Consider the following 27132-nt stretch of genomic DNA (forward strand, 5'->3'; position numbering starts at 1 on the left):
GTTGTTAAACATGGTATTTTATTATTTAGGTAAGAGTACAATGATAGAAAATATAAATTTTATTTCTTATATAAGATTAAATTTGATGATATTATTAAATTTTCTTCATTTGTTATATTTTGGTATTTCCTCAATTCGGTAATTTTATACGAATAATTAGATATTAGGTCTTCTTCCATTGTGAGGATACGGTGTTTCCTCCATTATGAAGACTCATTTCTTTCTATATTATAGAGTTGTGTAATACTTTATTATTTTGATGAGAATGCATTGATGTGAAATATATATTTTTCTTTTAAAAGAATATTAAAGTATGATATTATCATTAGGTTTTCTTCCTTTATGATGATTTTATATTTCTTTAATTTGGTAATTTTATATTAATAATTATATATTAAGTTTTTTATTTATGAGGATTTATTATTTACACCATTATAAAGATTTATTGTATTCTCCGGTGTAGAGAATTATTTATTTTTATACCATGAAGTTATTAGGCGTAGTGCTTTATTATTTAGATATAAGTTTAATGACATAAATTACAATTAAAAAAAAAAACTAAAATTTGATGCTTTTTGGATAGACTTGCACAAAAAGAATTTGGTTATCCCCACGTTCCTTCTAAGCATAAGAGAAGGAAGATTACACAAAAAAATTATTATTATTATTATAAGCATAAACAATTAAATATGGCAAACAATGTCATATCCAAATCAACACAAATAGTGACATGAATTAATTAATGGAAATTCTTTGGTATTTTATGGCTAACTTCAATGTATCAATGACAATTTTATGTTGCCTTAATCTTACCCCCTTAAAGCATGTTTATATTATTTAAATAAAATTATTATTATTATTTAATAATGTATTGTTGGGATGGCATTAGCATTGGAACTCAATTGGATTGTTAATTGTTTTCTCATTAGGAGGATTGTCTCCTCATGCAAGTAAAGCTTTTGGAAGACATTAAGATGGATTGGGATCCACATATTGATATTTTATTATTTTTTTTGTATTATTATTTTTCTCTGTGGGCCTTATGGTATAGTGGTGCAAGAATCCCTTTGAGGATGAGGAATCTCTGAATCTTTTTATAAAAATCTTGGAAATTTTTTAAATTTTTTCTAATATCTGCGATGCTTGTGTACCCATAAACAATTCTCAGATAATCATATATATTTAAATATAAACAATATTTGATTCCCTTGGCACTACAAACATGCTTATTCGATAAAAAAATATAATAATTATGTGCTCGAAATATTCTAAAAATTCAGTTAAAATCATCATATATGTAAATAAGGACCGTCGATAACAATTTATAAAGATAGAAAAAATTATAAAAATATTTTATTACAATTATTGTTATTATTATTCTATTAAAAATCAAAAAGGGTACTATTGATAATTGGCATGGGATGGGCGAAAGCACGCTCCACCATGTTGGAGAGGCGCTCTAGAACTTTGCTTGTCCATGATAACGACTCGTCTCTCTCTCTCTCTTCAATTTCTTGAATCTTTTATTGTCGTTTTACGTTAATTTTCCCGTTCGGTGCGGCTCACTGATCAACCACGTGGCGTGACTTCAGCAGCCATGGAGGCCACTTGGTCAACTCGTATTCCCTACACTTGTTCATTACAGACGGCTGGTTGGCGCGCATTTCGTCCTCGCACGGTCACGGGCTGTCACGCTCGCTGCACGAGTTAATTGCACTGCCGACTGTGTGCCTGACTGACTGGCCCGAGCCGCTTAACCGTAAAGCGCATTTTTCAGCATTTAACTTTTAATTGCTATTTTAAAATTCTTTTAATTTCAATTTAAATTAATTTGAAATTCCTATAATTCGTAAAAATAAATTTATAAATGATCATAAATAAAAAAATAATTTTATTTTTTTAGCTAAAAAAAATGAAAATTATGAGTGCATGGCTTTGACTGTTAAATTAAATTATGTTAGACTGAGATATATTTAATTTAATATTATAAAAATAAACAAATGAATAAGAAGAAGGACCCTTTTGAAAAATGCCTCAACAGACCCATTTCCCATCTTTCCCCTCTCCCTCCATCCATCCTTTAGGGTCTGTTTGGAGTCGAGATTTACCGGTATGATTTCTAGCATTCCCGACTATCAAACAGCATGATCTCGTCAACATTGGGTCCCCCATGACCTGAGCTCTCTATTTCGATCAACGGCAGCCATTTTGAAGTTAGGGAGAGGGAGAGGGTACTAGGAATCAAAAGAAACGAGAAGGGGGTGTTCTCTGCCAGGTAAATGAGTGGGGGAACTTACCAAAGAGGCAACGTGCCCGGACGAACGTACCAGGAGGCAATGTAGTCCGGATTCATTTTTATTATTAAATTAAAAAATTATTTTATTATTAGAAATTATGTAATATTTTTTAATTGAAGGGTTTTATAGAATGTTTTTTAAATCGAAAGATTTACGACACCAAAATAAAAATAAGGTCGAAAGTGTAAAAAACTTTAAAATTAAGGCACGATTTGTAAAATTAGCCGTATTGTGAACTCTGAATCTGAAAGTCAAAAGTCAAAAGCAATTGAGGCCAACTTGGTCAAATGATGCAGCTGCTTGCCCCCTTGCCACTGGGTCTGCAACACCATGGCTTGTTCTGATCAGTGATTATGGGCAAGTGGCAACGAATGGTATTAATCATTAATCAATAATTAATTAATTAATTAATATTAATTATCTTTTAAACATTAATTATTAAGGAAAAAATCAAAGCATTTTAATTAAATTATAACATGTGGTTTTTTCTTCTTATTTGGCCAATTAGACTAGAAAATAAATCTGATCTGATGAACCTTCTAATTGAAAAATAACAATGATGATTATTATTTTAATCCAACTTAACTCAATAATTAAACTTATCCTTGTTGATTAAAAAAATAATAAAACTTATACGAATGAGGTTTCTAGAAGAAAGGAGTTATTGGGTCATATCCACTTGTATCAAAATTTTTTATTTATATAAAAAAAAAATCTAATTATTTAAGGAGTAGTTCAAGCCTCTCTTTAGACAGCAGTTAAATAGTCATTTGCTTAACGCAATAAACTTATTCCTTTTATTTAGAAATTATAATTTTATGAAAATTTAATTTAATTTTTTATTTTTTATATTTAAAATAAAAAAATAATTTTTTATTTAAAATTATTTTTAATAAATAAAAATTAAATATAATTATGTGAAAATTTAATTAAATTTTTTTTCTTACAAATAATTTATTCTAAGAAAAGTATGCATACCTTTTATTTGCCATTATATTTAATTATTTATGAATTATTAGAGTAAAATACTAGTGAGTTTAATGAAATTATTAAGTTATATGTCAATTTATTCAGTAGCTGATAACTAATTAGTTTACTTTTCAATTTAAATTATTAAATTAAAATATTCGATAAATGTTATTTACAAGTAAATATTTTAAAGATAATTACTAATGGTTTAAAATTATAAATTTATATTTAAAAATTAAATTTTAAGCTTTAAATTATTGATCTTTATTAAATAATAACTTATCACAATAACCCAATTAATCAATCAAACACATAAAAAAAGCAATTCATTAAAATATTTAACCTGATTTATTCAATTGATAAAAGTATATCATTTACTTAATTATGTAACACTCTTAATTTTTAAATTTATTATTTTTGGGTAAATATTGATATTTTATTTTATTTGAATTTTAAGAAATTATTTGAAATATTTTTCGGATTTTAGAAATCGGATTCGATTTTTCAAAAATATAAAATTTTGATGATTTTTAAAAATTAATTTAAAAACCACGTAGTAAAACTAAAAGTATATTTGGAGTTTACAAATTTTTCTGAGTTTTCTGAAATTTTTTCGAAATTTTTGGGCCTCGTTTTCGGTCCCAAGGCATAGTAAAAATTTAAAATTTTGTATTTCAAATCGAACCAGCTGAATCAAACCGGATCGGATCAGACCGGTCGAATCGGACCGGCTCCTTCTTCTTCTTCTCTATTTCTCCCGCGTGCGTTTCCTCCTTCCTCTCTTTCTCTCCCGTTTTCTCTCTCCTCCCTCCTCCCTTTGTCGCGCCTCCACCTCCCCTGCCACCCCTCCACCTCCTCGCCACCCCACCACGGCGCCGCCCTCAGCCTGCCCACTTGTCGGCCGCCTCTGAACGCCTAAAAAGGCCCCAGTGACGCAATGCGAGCGCCCGCCGCCTTCCCGCCGAAATCCCGCCGATCCGGCCACCAATCGGACCGGGTCTTGTGTCTAAATCCATCTACTCGTCGAGAGCTTTCCATAGACACTAAGAACGCCGAAATTCATAGAGCAGTTTGTCCAATTTTTGCCCGGGAAGTTTTAGCCCATTTTGACTTTTGGGCTAGATTTCTCGCAAACCGTGAACCCCACGAGAAAACCGAGAGTACCAGAGCACTCCACTCGTCGGGAGCTTCGCGAAGATATAAATTTCAAATTTTTTCGACACCGTTTTTCGGTGGGTCCCACGGAACTTCGCAGTGTTTTTCCGAGCATTTAATGAGCTTAGAAAATTCCGTAAAATTTATGTACTAACCCCCGTGTTGTGGGCTTGTGTAGGTATCTTTAATTCACGGAAATTCGACAGTTGTCCAGTTCTGTGAATTTCCAGCCAGACAGACTGGCTACCGGAAAAAGTCTCCGAATTGAATCGAGGTTTTGGCTACCCCACCATTGTCAAACTTCCCGAGCGCGTCCTCGGAGTCGGAATCGGCAAAGGTAAACCTGAACCTTGCTTTTACGTAATTTTCTGGTGCTTAAATAGGATTAAAAATCCATAAAATATTTGTGGTAGCTCAGAAAATTATGATTCTTTTTGCAATAGTCTAGTAATATTACTAAGGACCGCGGGGCAAAGTTTTAGAATTTTTAGAGTTCATTTGGGTAGTTTTTGCAAAAAGAGTCAATTATAATGACTAAATTGAAATTTTACATATTATGATGGATGACTATTTGGATGGGCCCAAGAGGGGCTGTGTGATGTGATTGAGCTGTGGATATATGGATTGTGAATATAGAAGTGTATTTTGAGTCCTTTTGCAGGTCGGGTAGGTCCTAGGTATAGGGGAGACTCTGCCGGATTTTCGGCACGACTTAGGACGTATTTGCTCTTTTCTTAGTTTGTATTAAGTCAAACTTATTAAATGATTATAATAAAATTGTCAGGTGAGCCGAGACAGCCTTCTTCCTCCGCCCAGCCGCCACAGTGATTGCCATCAAGTTTGTGAGTAAAATATTAATTTTAATTGTAATTTCGATATTATTATATGTTCAAGCATGCCCATGCATCACTTATATGCATATATCTATGTAGTTAAACTTTAGGCACGATTTATATTGCATTCATAACTGTTAAAGTGCCATGGATGTTGTTGTGGTAATTTAGAGCAGTGTGCGTGCGTTAGCGTGCATGTGATGTGGTGTGGACTATGGATAGGACGGGTAGACACAGCTTGAGATCTTCGCTGGGACCCGGTCCTTCGGGGTAGACATGGCTTGAGTTCTTCGCTGGGACCCCGATTTGGTTATTAAGTGAAAGTCGGAGCTGAGTTCTTCGCTGGCACAGATTGAATTTAAGAGAGCTGTATAGGGGATCAGCTCCCATATATTATGATTTATATTACTAGGTGTGTGAGTGCTCCAAATTACCTTTTTACTGTTATGATGTGAATTTATTGCTGATGTTGCATTTCACTTTACAGGATGCATTAGCTTTAGATAGTTATAGAGATTATGGTTGAAATTGATATTTTACTCTTTGAGTCAAACGCTCACTCCTGTTCAATATTTTTCTAGGCCATAGGAGGATATTTTTGAGGAGTAACTTGCTTTTCTTCCTCGCAGGTCGTCTAATCATGTTTGTGTAATTCTATAAACTTCTAGAATTTTCGCATATGTTAGAAATATTTAATTGATTTGGGTTTGTAATATTAATTGCTATTTTGGACCTGTAAAATTTTTTATCACATGCATGTTTGATGGACTGGATGAGGGAGCTGAGCTCCCATTTATTTTTATACTGATATGAGTATGTGGAGGGTGAGCTGAGCTCCCCAATTGATTATTTATTGTGTTTACAGGTCGGGTGAATCAAAAACTCCCCGTTGGAAGGTCCATTTTATGACCGAATTCTGTCCGGTTGATTTCTTGAAATTAGGCCCAAATGGGCCTTAGAGTTGGGTTAGTAAATAGTTAGGCTTACTAAGGGTCTTGGGGGCTTTAGGCTGGCCCAGGTCCTAGTGCCGGTCCGGCCCATAGGTTGGGTCGTGACAAATGTGGTATCAAAGCTTAGGCTCCAGATTCATTGGGAAGAGTCTACTAGGAGTCACATGCGGAAAATAGGGTCCATATTCGTCTTGCATTGTCATCTTTGCTTCTAGTTTCTGCTTCATATAATTATGTATAAATATGAGTCTATAGAGCTGTGTAACATGTTATTTTGAACATTGTGGGCTAATGTTGCTGAATTTCAAGAAAATGTGTAGAAGCAGGAGAGCTGCCACTACACCAGAACCAGATGTGCCTGACGAGGTGTCAGCACAGGATGAGGCGCCTGCCCCGAGGAGGCGGGGTAGGAGGCTAAGAGCTGCTCAAGTAAGAACACCGCCATCGGGCTCAGATCGCCTTTATGGCACAGGGTCCCATAAACCCAATGGCAGCTACTCTAGCTGGGTTGCAGAGAACCATCGACATGATGGCGCAGTATATGATCCACCCTTCATAACAGCAGCAGTCCACCGCACCAAGAGGGAAACCTTACAAACAGATCATCAATTTTAAGAAGTTAGTGCCTGATACTTATGATGTGTCAGACGATGCATATCGATTTTTGGACAAAGCAGTGGGCCTTTGAGGCCTTAAGACAGAATGGCAGGTCTGTAGATAAATATGCTACAGAATTTCTGGAACTGAGCAGGTATGCCCCTACAGCAATTGCTACAGAAACTATGAAGGTGAAGAAATTCCTAAAGGGGCTGGACAGGAGGTATGCAAACCTGGCCATGATGTCTGATCAGTCTTTTGATGTGGTGGTTGATCGAGCCAGACAAATTGAGATTAGCTATGCTATGGATGACAACGGAAGAGTAAAGAAAAACAGAGCAGAGAGTTCTTCAGGTGTTCCCCATATGGATACTACGGATAGTGGTGGCCAAACTAATTACAGAGGAAGAAACAGAAATAAGAGGAGTGGTTTTAGACACAAATCCCGAGGGTTCAGACCAGGGTACGGATCCAGCAGTGGTCACAGCCGGTACATGCAGCCTGGTCAGGTCAGATCCTCCATGGCACCTTGTGCATAGTGTGGAAGAGGACATTCAGGATCTTGTATGATGGGTTCAGGAGTATGCTTCAGGTGTGGCCAACTAAGTCACTTTGCTAGGGAATGCCCCGTGTTCAGTGAGCCACAGATGAGGTCACAGGTTTCTGTTGCAAATGTTCCTCGTCAGTTGTATCCAAGTGTTTCCAGCATGGCAGGCAGTCAGTTCAGTGGCCAACAGGGCCGAGGATAAGGGGGACATGGATTTGGAGGCAGATCTGGAGGTAGAAGTCAGTATCAGGGTTCTGCCACTCAGGGTAGGGGTCAAGCTCGGGTTTTCACCTTGACCCACCAGGATGCTCAGGCTTCCAATGCAGTTGTGGCAGGTATTCTTCTAGTCTGTTCCTATGAGGCTCGTGTTTTGATAGATCTGGGTGCTACGCACTCATTTGTCTCCCCTGTGTTTGCCATGAGATTGGGTAGAAACCTTACAACTTTAGAATGCCCTTTGTCGGTAGCTACCCCACTTAGTGACAACATAAATGTAGATATGATTTTTCCGGGTAGCCCAGTAGTAGTGGATGGAAAGATCCTCCCAGCAGACTTGGTTCCTCTACTAGTGATGGATTTCGATGTAATCTTGGGGATGGATTAGTTGGCAACTCATTATGCCACTTTAGACTGCAGGAACAAAAAAGTGTATTTCCACATACCTGGTGTAGAAGAGTTTAGCTTTGATGGTGACAGGAGCGTGGCTCCATATAATTTGGTGTCAGCAATTAGTGCTAGAAAAATGTTGAGGCGTGGATGCCAAGGGTATTTGGCATTGGTGAGAGATACATCTGTAGAAGGTGTCAACATGGAAAATGTTCCTGTTGTCAGAGAATTCATGGATGTCTTCCCTGAGGAGCTTCCAGGATTGCCACCAGGAAGAGAAATAGAGTTTTACATTGATGTTGTGCCGGGTACGAAGCCCATATCAATGCCGCCTTACAGGATGGCACCAGCAGAATTGAAAGAGTTAAAGGAGCAACTACAGGAGCTTCTGGACAAGGGTTTCGTACGTCCGAGCACTTCACCCTGGGGTGCTCCTGTTCTATTTGTGAGAAAGAAGGATGGGTCATTGAGATTGTGTATTGACTATAGACAGCTAAACAAGGTGACTGTGAAGAACAAGTATCCACTTCCTCGGATCGATGATCTGTTTGATCAGCTCCAAGGGGCTAGATTCTTTTCCAAGATAGACCTGCGATCAGGCTACCATCAGTTGAGAATCAGGAATGAGGACGTGTCCAAAACGGCATTCAGGACAAGATATGGTCATTATGAGTTCTTGGTAATGTCTTTTGGACTCACTAATGCACCAGCAGCCTTTATGGACTTGATGAACCGGGTGTTCAAGTCGTCTTTGGACCGTTTTGTCATCGTATTCATAGATGACATTTTGGTATACTCTCGGGCCGAGGAGGAACACGTGTGGCACTTGAGAATGGTGTTGCAGACTTTGAGGGAGCACCAGCTATATGCCAAATTTTCAAAGTGTAAATTTTGGCTAGAAAGCATCTCATTCTTGGGACACGTGGTTTCTAGTGAAGGTATTCAAGTGGATCCTAAGAAAATTGAAGCTGTAACGGATTGGCTTAGGCCTACAACAGTCACTGAGGTGCGAAGTTTTCTGGGTCTAGTTGGCTACTATCGGCGTTTTGTGCAGGATTTTTCCAGGATAGCAGCTCCCCTAACTAAGTTGACTCGAAAAAATGTTCCATTCATTTAGACAGATGACTGTGAGAAGAGTTTCCAGAAACTTAACGAGTGTCTAACCACCGCCCCTATGTTGACACTACCGATGAGTGGTGAAGGATACACCATGTATTGTGACGCCTCCAGAGTTGGCTTAGGGTGTGTTTTGATGCAAAATGAAAAAGTAGTGGCTTATGCTTCAAGGCAGCTGAAGAGGCATGAGCAGAACTACCCTACCCATGATTTGAAAATGGCGGCTGTAGTCTTTGCACTAAAAATCTGGAGACACTACCTGTATGGTGAAGTGTGCGAGATATATACCGACCATAAGAGTTTGAAGTACATCTTCCAACAGAGGGATTTAAACTTGAGACAGAGGAGATGGATGGAGCTTCTAAAGGACTATGATTGCACCATCCAGTACCACCCTGGGAAGGCCAATGTAGTAGCAGATGCTTTGAGCAGAAAATCTTCTAGTAGCTTGGCGCACATTTCAGCAGAGAAGAGACCGTTGATTCAGGAAGTACATGAGTTGATGGATCAAGGTTTATTCCTAGATCTTTCAGATGAGGGGGTATTGTTGGCTCATTTTTCAGTGAGACCAGACTTGCAAAATAGAGTTAGAGTTTCCTAGCACAGAAACCAACAATTGATGAAGATCATAGAAAGAGTACAGCAAGGTGAAGGTGGAGAGTTTGGATTTGCCAATGATAGCGCCCTTATGCAAGGTTCTAGAATATGTGTGCCCGATGTAGACAATCTCAGAAATGAAATCATGCAAGAGGCACACTATACCCTGTACAGTGTCCACCCAGGTTCCACCAAGATGTACCATGATGTGAAAGATAGCTATTGATGGAATGGCATGAAGAGAGATATAGCAGACTTTGTGTCCAAGTGCTTGACTTGTCAGAAGGTGAAGTTTGAACACCAGAGACCGTTAGGGAAGCTGCAAGAGTTCCCTATCCCAGAATGGAAGTGGGAAATGATTACTATGGATTTTGTGACTGGGTCGCCTCGTACCACCCGAAGATATGATTCGATATGAGTAATTGTAGATCGCCTAACCAAATCAGCTCACTTCTTACCTATGAAGACTACATATTCTGTTGCACAGTACGCCCGACTCTATATTCGAGAAATAGTCAGATTGAATGGAGTTTCGACTTCCATAATATCTGACAGAGGGCCCCAATTCACTTCTCAGTTTTGGAGAAAGTTGCAGGAGGCACTTGGCACACAGTTGAACTTTAGCACTTCTTTCCACCCTCAGACAGATGGACAGTCCGAAAGGACAATCCAAACACTGGAAGACATGCTTTGCATGAGTGTTTTGGATTTTGGAGGTCAATGGGATGATCAGCTAGCTTTGGTGGAGTTTGCCTACAACGACAGTTACCATTCCAGCATAGGGATGGCACCCTATGAGGCACTATATGGAAGAAAGTGTAGGTCTCCTCTGTGTTGGACAGAAATGGGAAAAGCGAAGGTGCATGATGTAGATTTAGTGCAGTACACTTCGGAGATAGTTCCTTTAATCAGGGAATGATTGAAAACAGCTTTCAGTAGGCAGAAGAGTTATGCAGACCCCAGACGGAGGGATGTGGAGTTTGCAGCAGGCAGGCGACTATGTATTCCTGAAGGTTTCTCCAATGAAGGGAGTCATGAGATTTGGAAAGAAGGGCAAGTTGGCACCTCAGTGTATTGGACCTTTTGAGGTTACGGATAGAGTTGGAGCAGTTGCCTATCGGTTGGAGCTACCATCCAACCTTTCTCATGTTCATCCTGTGTTTCATATCTCTATGCTCAGGAAATACATTCCTGATCCTTCTCATGTACTATAGCCAGATGTAATAGAGCTAAAAGAAAACTTGACGTTTGAGGAGCAACCTGTAGTCATAGTGGACTACAAAGTGAGACAGCTAAGATCAAAACAGATCCCTATGGTTAAGGTTTTGTGGAGGAGCCAGTCAGTGGAGGAGTGCACCTAGGAGTCAGAACGGGACATGCGTAGCAAATACCCTTATCTGTTCAATGTGTAATCTTGTACTTTATTCTGCCTTGTGTAAAATTCGAGGACGAATTTTCTGTAAGGGGGGAAGAATGTAACACCCCTAATTTTTAAATTTATTATTTTTGGGGAAATAAGGATATTTTATTTTATTTAAATTTTAGGAAATTATTTGAAATTTTTTTCAGATTTTAAAAATCGGGTTCGATTTTTCTAAAATATAAAACTTTGATGATTTTTAAAAATTAATTTAAAGACCACGTGGCAAAACTAAAAATATATTTGGAGTCTACGAATTTTTCTGAGTTTTCTGAAATTTTTTCGAAATTTTTGGGCCTCATTTTCGGTCCTAAGACAGAGTAAAAATTCAAAATTTTGTATTCCGAATTGAACCTGCCGAATCAAACCGAACCGGATAGGACTGGTCCAATCGGACCGGCTCCTTCTTCTTTTTCTCTTTTTCTCCCGCGCGCATTTCTTCCTTCCTCTCTTTCTCTCCCGTTTTCTCTCTCCTCCCTCCTCCCCTTGTCGCGCCGTCACCTCCCCTGCCACCCCAGCCTGCCGGTGCCCATCCCCAGCCGCCTGGGCGACGCGACGCGCAAGCGCGCCGCTTCATCTTCCCGGCTAAAATCCGGCCGATCCGGCCACCAATCGGACCGGGTCTTGTGTCTAAATCTATCTACTCGTCGAGAGCTTTCCATAGACACCAAGAACACAGAAATCCATAGAGCGGTTTGTCCAATTTTTGCCTGGGAAGTTTTAGCCCATTTTGACTTTTGGGCTAAATTTCTCGCAAACCGTGAACCCCACGAGAAAACCGAGAGTACTAGAGCTCTCCACTCATCGGGAGCTTCACGGCGATATAAAATTCAAATTTTTCCGACACCGTTTTTCGGTGGGTCCCACGGAACTTCGCAGTATTTTTTCGAGCATTTAATGAGCTTAGAAAATTCCATAAAATTTATGTACTAACCCCCGTGTTGTGGGCTTCATGTAGGTATCTTTAATTCGCGGAAATTCGATAGTTGTTCGGGTCTGTGAATTTTCGGCCAGACAGGCCGGCTACCGGAAAAAGTCTCCGAATTGAATCGAGGTTTTGGCTACCCCACCATTGTCAGATGTCCCGAGCGCGTCCCCGGAGTCGGAATCGGCAAAGGTAAACTCGAACCTTGCTTTTACGTAATTTTCTAGTGCTTAAATAGGATTAAAAATCCATAAAATATTTGTGGTAGCTCAGAAAATTATGATTCTTTTTGCAATAGCCTAGTAATATTGTTAAGGACTGCGGGGCAAAGTTTTAGAATTTTTAGAGTTCATTTGGGTAGTTTTTGAAAAAAGAGTTAATTATAAGGACTAAATTAAAATTTTACATATTGTGATGGATGACTGTTTGGATAGGCCCAGGAGGGGCTGTGTGATGTGATTGAGCTGTGGATATATGGATTGTGAATATAGAAGTGTATTTTGAGCCCTTTTGCAGGTCGGGTAGGTCCTAGGTATAGGGGAGACTCTGCCGGATCTTCGGCACGACTTAGGACGTATTTAGTCTTTTTTTAGTTTGTATTGAGTCAAACTTATTAAATGATTGTAATAAAATTGTCAGGTGAGCTGGGACAGCCTTCTTCCTCCACCTAGCCGCCACAGTGATTGCCGTCAAGTCTGTGAGTAAAATATTAATTTTAATTGTAATTTCGATATTATTATATGTTCAAGCATGTCCATGCATAACTTATATGCATATATCTATGTAGTTAAACTCTAGGCACGATTTATGTTGCATTCATAACTGTTAAAGTGCCATGGATGTTGTTGTGGTAATTTGGAGCAGTGTGCGTGCGTTGGCGTGCGTGTGATGTGGTGTAGACTATGGATAGGACGGGTAGACACGGCTTGAGATCTTCACTAGGACCTGGTCCTTCGGGGTAGACACGGCTTGAGTTCTTCACTGGGACCCCGATTTGGTTATTAAGTGGAAGTCCGAGCTGAGTTCTTCGCTGGCACAGTTTGGATTTAAGAGAACTGTATAGGGGATCAGCTCCCATATATTATGATTGATATTACTGGGTGTGTGAGTGCTCCAAATTACCTTTTTGCTGTTATGATGTGAATTTATTGCTGATGTGCATTTCACTTTACAGGATGCATTAGCTTTAGATAGTTATAGAGATTATAGCTGAAATTGATATTTTACTCTCTGAGTCGAACGCTCACTCCTGTTCAATATTTTTCCAGGCCACAGGAGGATATTTTTGAGGATTAACCTGCTTTTCATCCTCGCAGGTTGTCTAATCATGTTTGTGTAATTCTATAAACTTCTAGAATTTCCGCATGTGTTAGAAATATTTAATTGATTTGGGTTTGTAATATTAATTGCTATTTTGGACCTGTAAAAATTTTTATTACATGCATGTTTGATGGATTGGATGAGGGAGCTGAGCTCCCATTTATTTTTATGCTGATATGAGTATGTGGAGGGTGAGCTGAGCTTCCCAATTGATTATTTATTGTGTTTACAGGTCGGATGAGTCAAAAACTCCCCGTTAGAAGGTCCATTTTATGGCCGGATTCTGTCCGGTTGATTTCTTGAAATTGGGCCCAAATGGGCCTTAGAGTTGGGTTAGTAAATAGTTAGGCTTACTACGGGTCTCGAGGGCTTTAGGCTGGCCCAGGTCTTAGTGCTGGTCCGGCCCATAGGTTGGGTCGTGACAAATTAAGTGATAAGTTTGAGTATTAAGTTTCTAAATTTTCCTATAAAAAGAAAAAAATATAAAATAGAAAATACGACTTATAAAAACTTAAGCTTATATAATAATAAATTTAATAATTCTTAAATTAAATATTTATATTTAGATTTACATATTTATTATATACACTTTAATTAATTTTTTTAATAAATCTCAATATAAATATTTAATATTATAATTTTAAAATTTATTTTTATATGAGGTTAAACTTATATTAGATATATTTTGTAATTAAACTAGTATTTCATTAGTTATTATAAATAAGATTGATACGACAATCTATTATTATTATAATTATATAATTTTTTGAATTTATTCTTTGTTTTACATACAATTATACATATTTTTTGTACAAAAAACTTATTGTTTAAAGTATTAATAATATTAAAAAAATACAGATTTCCTAATTTTCTTTAATTTAAAATTTTATTATATAACTTAAAATTATTAATATTATTATGCATCATAATTTTTAAATTTTTATTCAATATAATAATAAGTAATAATTTGAAAAAAAAGATATTATCAACTGTTTTCATTAAATTTTATTTTGAAAAAAATACTCATCAAATATTGAAAATTTTTTTATTTACTTTAACTTTTATTCATTTTATTAATATTTTACTACTAAACAAATTATTGTAGTAATTATCTGTAAAGTATATATTATTCTGTTAAAAATTAAAATAATTCGCTAATAAAGCATTTTATTGTGTTTTTTTTTTATTAAATTATCCTAAGAAAAAAAAAAAGAAGTAAATAAAACTATTGACGATGAGAGGAGTCGCAGGAATGCGAATGGAAGATTGAAATGAATGGGCCAACAAATTGCTGATCCAATGAGTTCAAACTGGAAAGCCCAAAAGGTTGGGCACTAAACTGGATGTATGAAATTTAATCCAATATATATATATACCAATAACGCTTAATAATATTCTCCCTTTTTAATTTTAAATTTTATGAAAAAAGAATTAACAAATTTTAATTGGAAATGTGCAATTTCAATTTGAAGTCTATTTAAAAATTAAAATTTTAATATTTTTAAAAAAATATACATTTTTCGATTTGATTTGAAAATCACTTTAGAATCACACCAATTTGATTCGTGTATATCCCTAATTCAAAGAATATAAAACCTGGAAAATTAAAAAAAAAAAAATGTACAAAATGGCCAATGGGCGACGATCATTTGTCAGCCCATGACCATATTGATGGCAATTTTCAAAAGCACAGGGTCATTTTAGTAATTTAACACAAACAGTAACCACTCTTCTTCTTCTTCTTCGTCGTTTACCGTTCTTACATGCTTTCTCTCTTCCGTCAATTCGCTAAACTATAAATTAATCACACAGTCCAAACACGGTCCTTAGGGTTTTCGCCTTCTCTCTCCAAAAACCCTACTCCTTCAAATCAATCACATACATTATATAAAGATCTCTCAAATTCACCCAAGTGGTAAGCTTTCTCTAAACCCTTCAACCCAAACTCGCCAAATAGTAAAACCTCCCTCACAGTTAGTTGGATTCTATCTTAGTTTTTCAATATCCGACAAGAGAAAATAATCAATTTATTGGGTTTTCTGTTTCAACTGCTGCATTAACCAATGGATGATCTTGAAAAAGCAATACTTATAAGTTTTGATGAATCAGGCACTATAGATTATGCGCTAAAATCACAAGCAGTTTCTTTCTGTCAGCAAATTAAGGAAGCCCCGACAATATGTAGGATATGTGTTGAGAAATTGTGTTTTTGCAATCTTATTCAAGTTCAGTTTTGGTGTTTACAGACTTTACATGAGGTTATTAGGGTCAAGTATGCTCTGTTAAGTTTGGAAGAGAAGGATTTTGTTCGGAAATCAGTATTTTCTATATGCTGTTTTGATGTGATTGATGAGAGCAATGCTGTGAGGGTTTTAGAGGGTCCTGCATTTATAAAGAACAAGCTTGCTCAGGTTTTGGTTACCTTGATTTATTTTGAGTACCCAGTAATTTGGTCTTCAGTGTTTGTTGATTTTTTGCCTTGTTTAAGTAAAGGAGGTATAGTTGTTGATATGTTTTGTCGGGTCTTGAATGCACTGGATGATGAATTAATTAGTTTAGATTACCCTCGTACTCCTGAGGACATGGGGGTTGCAGTGCGGGTTAAGGATGCAATGAGGCAGCAATGTGTGGGTCAGATTGTGAGAGCATGGTTTGGCATTGTATCTATGTATAGGAATTCTGATCCAGAGCTGTGTTCTAGCGTCTTAGATTCAATGCGCAGGTATATTTCATGGATTGATATTGGGTTGATAGTAAATGATGTTTTTCTTCCATTGTTATTCGAGTTGATACTAGTTGATGAAGAATTTGAGCAGCTTCAGGGTGCAGCTGCTGGGTGTGTTTTGGCAGTGGTTTCTAAGCGGATGGATCCACAGTCAAAGTTAACAATATTGCAGAATCTTAAGATCAGTAGGGTTTTTGCTTTGGTAACTGGGGACAGCGCCTCAGAGTTAGTGTCAAAAATAGCTTCATTAATTACTGGTTATGCTGGGGAGGTTTTGGAGTGCTATAAACGGTTTGGTACAGAAGATGCTAAGGAGGTTTCACTAGAGCTTTTGAATGAGGTTTTGCCATCAGTTTTTTTTGTAATGCAGAATTGTGAGGTGGACACGGCATTTAGTATTGTACAATTTCTTTCAGGTTATGTTGCCACTATGAAGAGCCTTTCTCCGTTAAGAGAGAAACAAGCACATTATGTGGGTCAGATATTGGAGGTCATTCATACACAAATTCGATATGATCCTATGTACCGGAATAATCTTGATTTGTTTGATAAGATTGGAAGAGAAGAGGAAGATCGGATGGTTGAATTTAGAAAGGACTTATTTGTGTTGTTGCGTAGTGTGGGTCGAGTGGCACCTGATATCACTCAAATATTTATCAGAAATTCTTTGGCGAGTGCTGTCGCATCTTCATCAGAAATAAATGTTGAAGAGGTGGAAGCCGCTCTTTCTCTTTTGTACGCACTAGGAGAATCATTAAGTGATGAAACCATGAGACCTGGAAGTGGACTGTTGGGTGAACTGGTGCCGATGCTTCTTTCTACAAGGTTTCCTTGTCATTCTAATAGGTTAGTTGCCCTTGTGTATTTGGAGACAATAACTAGATATATGAAGTTTGTTCAGGAGAATATGCAATATATTCCCATGGCTTTGGCTGCCTTTCTGGATGAGAGAGGAATACACCATCCAAACATCCATGTCAGTCGTAGAGCAAGTTATTTGTTCATGAGGGTTGTAAAATTGCTGAAAGCAAAGCTTTTGCCTTTCATAGAGACAATTTTGCAGGTAATATTTAAATCATCTACTATTCTTCTGGTAATGATTCACCTAGAAAATATTGCAATTTGTACTCTTGATTTCTACTGTTTTTGAATTGTTGTATGAATTGACAGAGCCTCCAAGACACAGTTGCTCGATTTACAAGCATGGATTATACATCAAATGAATTTACAGGTTCTGAAGATGGTAGCCACATTTTTGAGGTCACCTGTCACTGCCTGCTTACTCCTTCCTTCCACACACACACACACACACACACACACACTCTTCTTTCACACATTAAGTAATCACATAGGAATTTATAGACACTTGCACCCAGAGATATGCTAATGTCATGGGGTTTTTTATTTGTTACGAAATTTCATGATGGTGCTTTTTTTCCCTTCTAATATTTAAAGTGAATATTCACAGGCAATTGGTTTGTTAATTGGTATGGAAGATGTACCACTGCAAAAACAAGCTGATTACCTCTCTTCATTGCTCACTCCTCTTTGCCACCAGGTTATAACTAATTTTTCAGCTTCTTGAAATTTATTTTGTTTAACATTCCTTTCCCTACTATTTTCTTATTCCTGAATTTTGAACCAGTTAACACTTTATGGTTGTCTTCTGAAGGTAAATACTTGCTATGCATGCATAATACGTTGAGCAAAGAACTTCTGATATGTTGTTTTCAAAGTGGTTTTCTCTTGTTATGCTGCATATGCGTATTAATATAACCATTCCTGTTTAATTCTGAATTATATGTCTAATACAGGTTGAGACTTTGCTTATGAATGCTAAATTGCTAAATTCAGAAGAGTATCCAGCGAAAATTGTAAATATGCAGCAAATAATCATGGCAATTAATGCACTCAGCAAGGTTCTTTCCTGTTCTTTTGCTACCTTAGTTGCTGCTCTGGTGCAAATTTCCCTTTTAACCATATCTCTTTCTATTTTAAGTCAATTACTCTATTATTTACTGCAGTAAGTAGTTACTAAATTACAATATGATAGATCTTCGTATTAGCCTAATCATTTTAACCTGCTATGTTTTAAGTTCTGTTAATTTTTACACTAATTTCTTTGGTTACATAGAAAAAAAAACTGTATTGCACATGTTTTTGAAGCATCTTTACTATGTTCTTTAATTATTTTTGAAATTGTTTTCATAGGAATGTTGTTTGTCCTTACAATTTCACTTTGTAATGCAGGGTTTCAGTGAGCGTCTTGTAACTGCTGGTCGTCCTGCAATAGGCCACATGTTTAAGCAGGTTGTAATTAATGTCTTTGGTTTTTTTTGTTTCTTGTACTACCTGCTACCTATGGTTCCCCCTTCGATTTGCAAAACACAATGAGTTCATAAATCTTTCTTCAAATTTATATCATATTATGATCAAGAATTTCAGTCATATATGCTATCTTGTTGGCAGTTGTGGTGATGACAATATTCCACCATCTGTTATTACCCATATATTCATTTCTTATTTTTATTTACCTTCTTTAAAATTATGGTGTTGAAGGTTCTGTTCCTGTTTATTGACCTATTTCTATTGTTCTTCTTCTTCTTCTTCTTCTTCTCTCCTCTTTAATGTGTTACATTTTGTTTACCTCTCTCTGTGATCCAGACATTGGATGTTCTTCTACAGATTCTTGTTGTGTTTCCAAAGATGGAGCCTCTCCGGATTAAGGTAAGAGCAAGATATGGAGCCATGGGAATGCTTTCTTTTGATTTTTCTTTCTATTTTTTTTTTATTGACTATACATATTCCCTAAAGCTAGCATTCATGGAATTCAGGTTACTTCTTTCATACATCGGATGGTGGACACTTTGGGAGCATCTGTTTTTCCTTACCTTCCAAAAGCATTGGAGCAATTGCTTGCTGAATGTGAGGTAAAATATATCTGTTCTTGTTAATTGTATACAAACTTGTAGCTAGTTTTCTGACATTTTCTTGATTACAATTAATGCTCATCTTTTCTGCATATAATGCTGAGTGTTTTTGGAATGATAATGGAATGGGATGGGATTGATGCCTGCCTTGCCTGCCCTTATACAGGAAGTGGTAGTGAGTTCACCTGGATAGGATGAATGCATTTTTGATAAATCCATGGGCAATGAGTTTTGATGTATTGGGGTTATCCATATATATAGAAGCTTTTCATTTTCGTGCTTATCCTAATTGTTGGTTCAGTTTATGAATGGAGAAAAGGAGCATTAGAATGGCCTTAGCTCTAGAATATTCCACAAAAAATTAACAAAAAAAAAATAATAACATTGAGAAAATTATGAATTCCATTGAGTTCCATTTACTTGATCGAACAACTTAAATTTCACTTATTTCTACTACATCAAATGATCTTTCAAATTGGTCAAGACTCTCCAGTTTATGGCCACTTCTCTGTGGTACCAGTTGTTGCTTCATTGAATTTGCCACATCATGTCTTGGACAATGCTTCGTCGCAGTGGGCCATTCATGTGGAGTTCAATTATCTAGGATGGTCATAGCCCATAGACTTGTGTCTTGCATAAATGTCTGCCATAGGAAGTCCACATCATTTCCTTCTATTTTCTTTAAAATTTTTGCTTTGGAAAGTGAAACATTACTGCATGTTGAGTTTTTGATGTGATAAGGAGAAACTTGCTCATCTTTTGGAGTAAAAATGTTTTTATATTATAACAGCAATTGAAAGTTGCTGTGATTTTGGGAATACGTGAGTTCACAATTCAGAACAGTTATCTAATTCTTTCATCCTTACAGTAGTGTAAGGTGGGCAAAGCAAATGATCGCTTCAGGTAACAGTTATCCTAGGCTCATAAAATTGTTAAAGTTCAGCGTTTGTGGCCTCAAATGGATTGAAGAGAGCCCAAATCTCAGCTTGCATCAATATGTTAGTGTAAAGGTGGGCAAAGCAAATAATCCCTTCAAGTGTCATCTCGTGGGAGCTTAAAATGGTTAAATTTTAGAGGTTTTGTGGTCTCAAATTGATTTGAGACAGCTTCCTTTTAGTATTGTGTGTAAAGGTTCTGGCCTTCAGTAGTTTCATCTTTGTTGGTAGGTACGCATGCTTTGACTTCTTTCACAGTGTTTTGTAATGGAATTGGAAGCACAATTAAACCTTTTTTTTCTTTTAATCCTTGTGAATTATGATTGCTTGTGTACTTGAGAATAATTCATCTTTGTGCCACAACATATGCTAAGTTTCTGCCTACTGAAGGTGGCTGTACGGTTCGACTTAAAGTGCAATACTTCTATTGAAGGTTCTAGTACAGGTGCAGTCATTAGGGCCCTTTCTGGCATTATTTTTGGAATGTGTTTACAACATTTTTCAGCCAAGCATCTTTTAAGTTACTTTGCAGAAAGCAATTAGAAACTTTTGTCATGACATAGTTTTGTAATATAAAACTATTTACAAGGGCCATTTGGCTTTCTTTAATATCCTTTCGAGAGATGAGGTCTTTAAGTTAATTTAATAGCTTTATGATATTTCTTGCATGATAAGGAAATGCTTGCCTTTTGCCCTAGGCAGGGTGTGAAACTTTTAAGGAATTTGTCTTTCACATGTTTTGAACCACAATAAGGTTTGGATGTTTGTGCATAATTCCAAATGTGACAGTACATGAAGACATGATTTTTGGAATATATTTATTGCAGCTGAAGGAAATGGTTGGTTTTCTTTTACTACTCAACCAACTTATTTGCAAATTCAACACCTCGTTTCGTGACATATTGGAGGAAGTTTTTCCAGCCATCGCTGGAAGAATGTTTAATGTTATCCCAAAGGATGCATTTCCTTCAGGACCTGGAACCAATACTGAGGTATGGAAATATTAATCCAGCAATATTTCTTAATCCATGGCATGCATTAACTCTCTTCCCAGCAGCATCTTCTTTGCGTATATATGGCTCGGTAGACATTAATTAAGGTTGTGCTTGGTTATTTTCTTGATTGTTGTAATTAACTATGCCTTTTTTTTTTAAATTCAAATTTATTTTTATTTTCATTTTCATGGCTATTTATTGTTTAAATGTAATTTCTTTAAGGCAATGTGTTGAATTACCTGTCATTATCCCTTGTTTTTCTTGTAGGAAATCCGTGAATTACAAGAACTTCAGAAAACATTGTATACATTTTTGCATGTGATAACTACGCACGATCTATCGTCAGTCTTCCTTTCACCCAAAAGTAGGGGTTACTTGGATTCTTTGATGCAGTTGCTGCTGTACACAGCTTGTAATCACAAGGATATCCTTGTAAGAAAGGTGAGTTTCTAATTTTGCTGACCGACAGATTGGATCTTCTAAAATATTATATTATTTATGAACTTGATGTAACATTTTTCTCTATCTGCATTTCAGGCATGTGTACAGATATTCATTAGATTAATTAAAGATTGGTGTGCCAAACCTTATGGTGAAGAAAAGGTTTGTGTGCTCTGAAATATATAGTTCTTAGTAGCATTTTATGTTGATGTTTTTATTGCTTTAATGATATTAAATGCGTTCAGGTGCCGGGTTTTCAAAGTTTCATAATTGAGGCCTTTGCAACAAACTGTTGTCTGTATAGTGTGCTTGACAAATCCTTTGAGTTCCAAGATGCAAATACTGTGAGTATTATCGTTTAGATTTTTATTTTCTTCTTATTTCAATCATTTTATGAATTCTGGTGTTCCCACAATTTTGGTGCATTCTGAAAGAGGGCATTGATAAAATTGATATGGATGCATGGCAGCAGACAAGATATCAGAGCCAGTGTTCAATGGAACTGTTTGTTATATGCTAATACCTAAAATGATGCATAGTAATAATTGGCTATGATTGGTAGATTTCTGAAATTTTAAAGAGTTTTGCCAGACTTTATGGTTCATGGTGAATTTCTTTGGAGTTCAGCAAGTTAAATTGCATGCAAGTTTCAATTAGTGAAAACAAGCATAGACTTACTGCCCCATTAAGAGTACTACCTTATATATATATATATATATATATATATATATATATATAAGGGTGTAATCATTGATCTGATGAGTGTAGAGCAATTGTATGATACTGAATATTTCCATGTCTTCCCCTTTTGAGAACTTCATGTGATGCAATATATAAAGGCAGCATATAAAAGTATGATATGAAATAATACAAAATCTTCCTACTATTCTATAGACTAGCAGGTTAAAGAATTTTATGAGAACTTTAGATTGCACAAGGTTGCCAGATAAAAGCTGTATTTGTTTGCATTACGCTTTATACTGACTGTTCTGTTCTGGATCTGCATGGCAGCTTGTTTTGTTTGGAGAAATTGTACTGGCACAGAAGGTCATGTATGAGAAGTTTGGTGATGATTTTCTCATTCATTTTGTGTCAAAAGGCTTTCCATCCGCACATTGCCCTCAAGATTTGGCACAGCAATACTGCCAAAAGTTGCAGGTGAGAAATTGAAACGCAAATTTTTCTCATGTTACTGAGTACTGGGGTGTGTAGAAACGTAAAATTGGAGATGTTCCCTAATCCCTATGTAATTTTGTTGCAAAAAGGTTTCAGGTTAAAAGTTTTCACTTTAGCTATTTCATGTTGTATCAAGGATTGTGTTTAAATATTTGAATCTGCCAGTTATTGTAAGACTAAATTAGCCATTGGCTCCCTATATGGTCTGTTATTGGATCCCCATTCTAAAAATGGATATGGTTACAAGGTTTTCTAGGTTTGTTGCTAGGGATCTTATATTACTCTATACATAGTTTATGTGAAAGGCTAATTTGGTTCTTAGTGTCTTGGATAAATGGCTTCATATACAATCTCCGTTCTTCCTGGATGAATTAGGTAAGATGCTTTGACTGAATACTTAGCTTGGGTCATCCAGGATTGAGAACTTCGGGGTCTGTGTGCAGAGTCCTAGCTCTAAATGTGCTGCAAAGACATGACTAATTGTGTTTAATTGCTCTAATTTCTGCTCTATGTTTTTGGTGTTTGTGCAGGGTAGCGATTTCAAGGCATTGAAATCTTTCTACCAGTCGGTCATTGAAAATCTAAGGCTCCAACAGAATGGAAGCGTTGTTTTCAGATAGCAGCATCAAGATTGGAAAACTGCGATGTGTTTTGGCAAAAGCATGCCATTTTTATTATCTAATGTGCTTGTGATTTTTGTTTTATGTGGCAATCCAGTCTTGGTTGAGCAAAGGTGTGTAAACACTCGTGAGCGTCTTGTTTATCTTGGTAGAACATATATCCTTCTTCTATATATAAATAAACATTCTACTTATGCATGTCAATGTTGCAGGATTTTTCCATGTAAATACCATGTTTATCTTTTATTATGGACAATGAATGAGGTATTTATGTACTGAACTCCTCTTTTTATGTCTCTTGCTTGTATTTATTGATTCATGTGTGGTGACTGATTTGGTTTTCAATCATTTTCTTGCAGTTGTATATTTCCGGCAACAGGGTTTCTTTATTGCAAAACTGCTATTTTTTTTTCTATAACATATTTTTCTTCTTTTTGGTGGGATTAATGTAATCAAATATTTAATATAGTTGTCAGAATACTTACAGGGAAATGGCTATAGCTTTTATTGGCCATATTTTAGGATTTAAAAAAAAATAATAATAAAGTGAATAAAGGAAAATACAAGTTTTGTCATCAATATGTGTTGTGTTTTTACAATATGCTTGAGAAAATTATCTTCTTTTCCATGATAATTAATTTTGAATTGCATCTATGTCACTGTTACTTGTTCTTACATTTGTTTTTCTCCGTTATGTTTTACGGTTGGCCAATGAAAAACATTGGTCATATTGAAAGAAATTCTTGCTTCAGAAATTTTAGAAAAGATACTTACCAAAATTTTGCGCTATCATGTTTTCTTTGTGCGGCCATTAATGAAACTTTTAAGAGTCTGTTAATATTATTGTTTAATATTATTGTTTAAGTTGTTATTAAGAAAAGTATTAGCATATTATTAAAAACTGGGAAATTGTTTGTGTTTATTTTTACACGCGATTAATAATAATTTTAATTTATATATATATTTTAATTTTAATATGTAAAAATAAAATAATGTTTTAAATTTATTATTTGTTAATTGCTGTAGACTAATTTTTCTATCTCTCAAATTTTTTTAATAAAAATAATAAAAAATATAGTAATATAATAAAAATTTTAATTAAAAATATAAAATAATTGGATGTTAGGTAAATCATATAATCACTATTGTATTAAAATATCAAAAAATTTTATATTATCTTAATATTAAGAAAATATAATATATTTAAATATTAATTATATATTAATAATATTATAAAAATTATAATCTATAAAGCATATAGCTAGCGGGAAAAGAAATATATTAATATACTGTAAATTAGCTAATAACAATGACCACTTGAGGAGCTTTGGTTCTTTGGTGCAGTTCTCTTACGGTCTTATTACGTGTTGTTTCTTCTAATGTTGCCGATTAAAGGTTTGGTGTGGTGGCTAGGGCTTCAGAAAGCTTCAGGTGTGTTGGATCTGAAGCTTCCTTCGGATCCTTTGCCCAGTTATATTAGGTTTCTTAATTGTTGGAGGGTCATGCTTGATGGCTGAAATTAGTTGGGATCATATATGTATGAGCTTGTATCTTTACCTTTATTTCTATTAATGAAGTCTTTATTTCTGATAAAAAATAATAATGATTATTTATTATAATATTAATAAAATAATTATTAAATAATTTATAACTTATAAATATGTAATTAAAAAATTAATAATATAATCATAATTTAAAGTAATTAAATAACTAATTAATTAAAAATAAAGAAATTGCTATTTGACATAGCTTAATAATTCCATGTGTTAGCGCTACGATTATATGACAAATCTGCATGTTTAACCAAAGTAATAATCATTTATTAATTGTAATATAATAATTAAAAAATAATGTAAAATTAAATATTAATATAAATTTAAATAATATTTTATTTATTTTTCATAATTCATTATATATAAAATAAATTATGAAAAATGAAATAAAATATTATTTAAATTTGTATTAATATTCAATTCCTCTGTTAAGAAATATTTTTAATTATATATATATATATATATATATATATATATATATATATATATATATATATTAAATGCAAATCATTACTATTATAACTTTTAACCTTCATTGATATTATTTGGATACTTTAAAAATAATAGATTAATTTTTTATCGTATTAATATTTATATTTTCTTGAGGAGTTAAATATTAATTTTAATAAAATATAAATTAATAATTATTCTCTTTAAAATTAAAATTTATAAGAGTAATATTTAATCTTTAATTTTTTATGTTTTTAACAAACACAATCTAAACTACTCCATATGATATATTTTAGAAGCTCTTAAAGGTTTCATTTGCAATAAATAATTTGAAAAAAATATAATTAAATTTTAATACAAGAATTAAAAAAATCAATTAAATTAAAATTTTGTAAAATTTTATATTTTAAAGAGAAAGAAAAATTTAACTTATAGATTAATTATTTTTAGATTAGGTTCCTTAAATTGTTTTTTTTTTTTTTAAACGTAGTTAAAAAGAAATTATTTTAAAATGCAGGTTTGAAACGCAATCTCAGACAGGCTCTGAAAGCAAAATATTACTGTATTGTTTTGTTTTATGTGGAAATTTGCGTATGGACAGGATTTGGGTAGGGAGGCCACACCCATATCCCCACTCATCAAAACGATATACTTCTTGCCTTGTCCTCTTGATGTAGCCCTGCTTTCTCCTCTATTATATGAAGGTTGCGGTTCTGCACCTTTTTCTCCTTTGTCATGTTCTTTCCGTCTGTGAGTCGCCTATTGCTGCACATATGATTGTGTTTATTATCCTTCATTTTCTCGGTGTGCAAACTCTCCAGTGATTTTTAAGGTAGGTAGCCTCAGCTCATCAAATCATGGCACTATTCATCTTTTGAAATAATGGAGATTGTAATGAAATGATTCATTTGAAAGCAAGCAATGAAAATAATAGGAGGTGAATGAATTTTATTATTATTTTTTTAATAGGAGAATTGAAGAAATAGGGATACGAATTTAAATCTGTTAGGTGAGTAATATGTTTTCAATTAATACACTAAGTCTAAAAAGAATGTTTTAATTAGATTATATTAGAGAAAATAATTTTAGTCAGAAATTAATGAGATAAATAAATAATAGAAGATCAATGGTAGACTTTGAAATGGTCTAAATTTGATCAACCCACTTTGTGATATTGGAATAGTCTTGTATTGGCCCTCCTCCCTTCTTCGTTCATCCCCCACCGGCCAGTGGCCACACCCACGAAGGGAAAGGCTTAAAACAAGAAGTTAGTCGAAATTCTCATGGGAATCGGACAAGAAAATCTATTTGTACCAATTCTTATTCTTTGTACTTATCTTCATCATCCTTATTGTGTATCAATTTCTCAGAAACCCATCATTACAATTGGTCTCTCTCATGCGAAGCTTTTATGCAATAATAAAACTCACCTGTACTCTTGAGAGAAAAAATTTATATAATTTTTAATGTTCTATAGCATATGACTTCACACAAATTCAAAGGATGATTCTTGTTACCTAATGCTTAGCTCAAGAATTGTCGTCAGCAAAATCCATATGGAATAAAGGTCATAACTCCATCCATGGAATTGTCACCCAAAGCAGAATCAATACAAGACTTTGATTAGAATAATTTGGGAATGCTTAAGAAATGAATTTACTCATAACCCGTCAATCAAGTATGTTTGAACTTCAAGGCAAATTTGGGTTTTGTCCCCATTTTTACCCTTACTTTGTCCTTGAGCACATGGGGAAAGACCATTTTTCATTGGTATTAAATGTGAAACTTTTCCACACTCACCTAATAAGATCATCTTCGAGTTTACACTCTTTTAATTTTTTATTTTTAAATATATATATGTAAAATTTAAATTTTATTTATTTTTATTTTTAATAAATAACACTTCTAATAGGGGTGTAATCTATCTAAATGGAATTAATACATTGCTAAGCTTGAATTTGATTCAACTCAATTT

The 27132-nt window shown here is 35.0% G+C and overlaps 1 protein-coding gene across 2 annotated transcripts; it reads left to right on the forward strand.

Annotated features, from left to right (window-relative positions):
- Nucleotides 1–15103: 15103 nt before the first annotated feature.
- LOC110634284 (exportin-T) lies at nt 15104–23733 on the forward strand. 2 transcript variants are annotated; one of them, XM_021783227.2, is made up of 15 exons: nt 15104–17120; nt 17228–17317; nt 17526–17615; nt 17872–17976; nt 18308–18367; nt 18722–18784; nt 18892–18987; nt 20750–20914; nt 21185–21358; nt 21455–21520; nt 21604–21702; nt 22370–22516; nt 23065–23267; nt 23367–23418; nt 23514–23733. In XM_021783227.2, the coding sequence occupies exons 1-13, from the start codon at nt 15396–15398 to the stop codon at nt 23152–23154; spliced, it is 2970 nt and encodes a 989-aa protein (XP_021638919.2). In that variant the 5' UTR covers nt 15104–15395; the 3' UTR covers nt 23155–23267; nt 23367–23418; nt 23514–23733. The 2 variants fall into 2 exon arrangements, with proteins under 2 accessions (XP_021638919.2, XP_021638920.2); XM_021783228.2 differs by having other exon boundaries at nt 18743–18784.
- Nucleotides 23734–27132: the final 3399 nt, after the last annotated feature.

Source organism: Hevea brasiliensis, chromosome 1 (assembly GCF_030052815.1).
Source record: "Hevea brasiliensis isolate MT/VB/25A 57/8 chromosome 1, ASM3005281v1, whole genome shotgun sequence".
NCBI lineage: Eukaryota > Viridiplantae > Streptophyta > Magnoliopsida > Malpighiales > Euphorbiaceae > Hevea > Hevea brasiliensis.

Bases quoted from the DNA above. Each gene is read 5' to 3' on its own strand.
- LOC110634284 (XM_021783227.2), top strand. From the start codon at position 15,396: ATGGATGATCTTGAAAAAGCAATACTTATAAGTTTTGATGAATCAGGC. The intron at 17,616-17,871 runs GTTATAACTAAT...TGTCTAATACAG, and splicing joins TCACTCCTCTTTGCCACCAG to GTTGAGACTTTGCTTATGAA. The intron at 21,521-21,603 runs GTTTGTGTGCTC...AAATGCGTTCAG, and splicing joins AACCTTATGGTGAAGAAAAG to GTGCCGGGTTTTCAAAGTTT.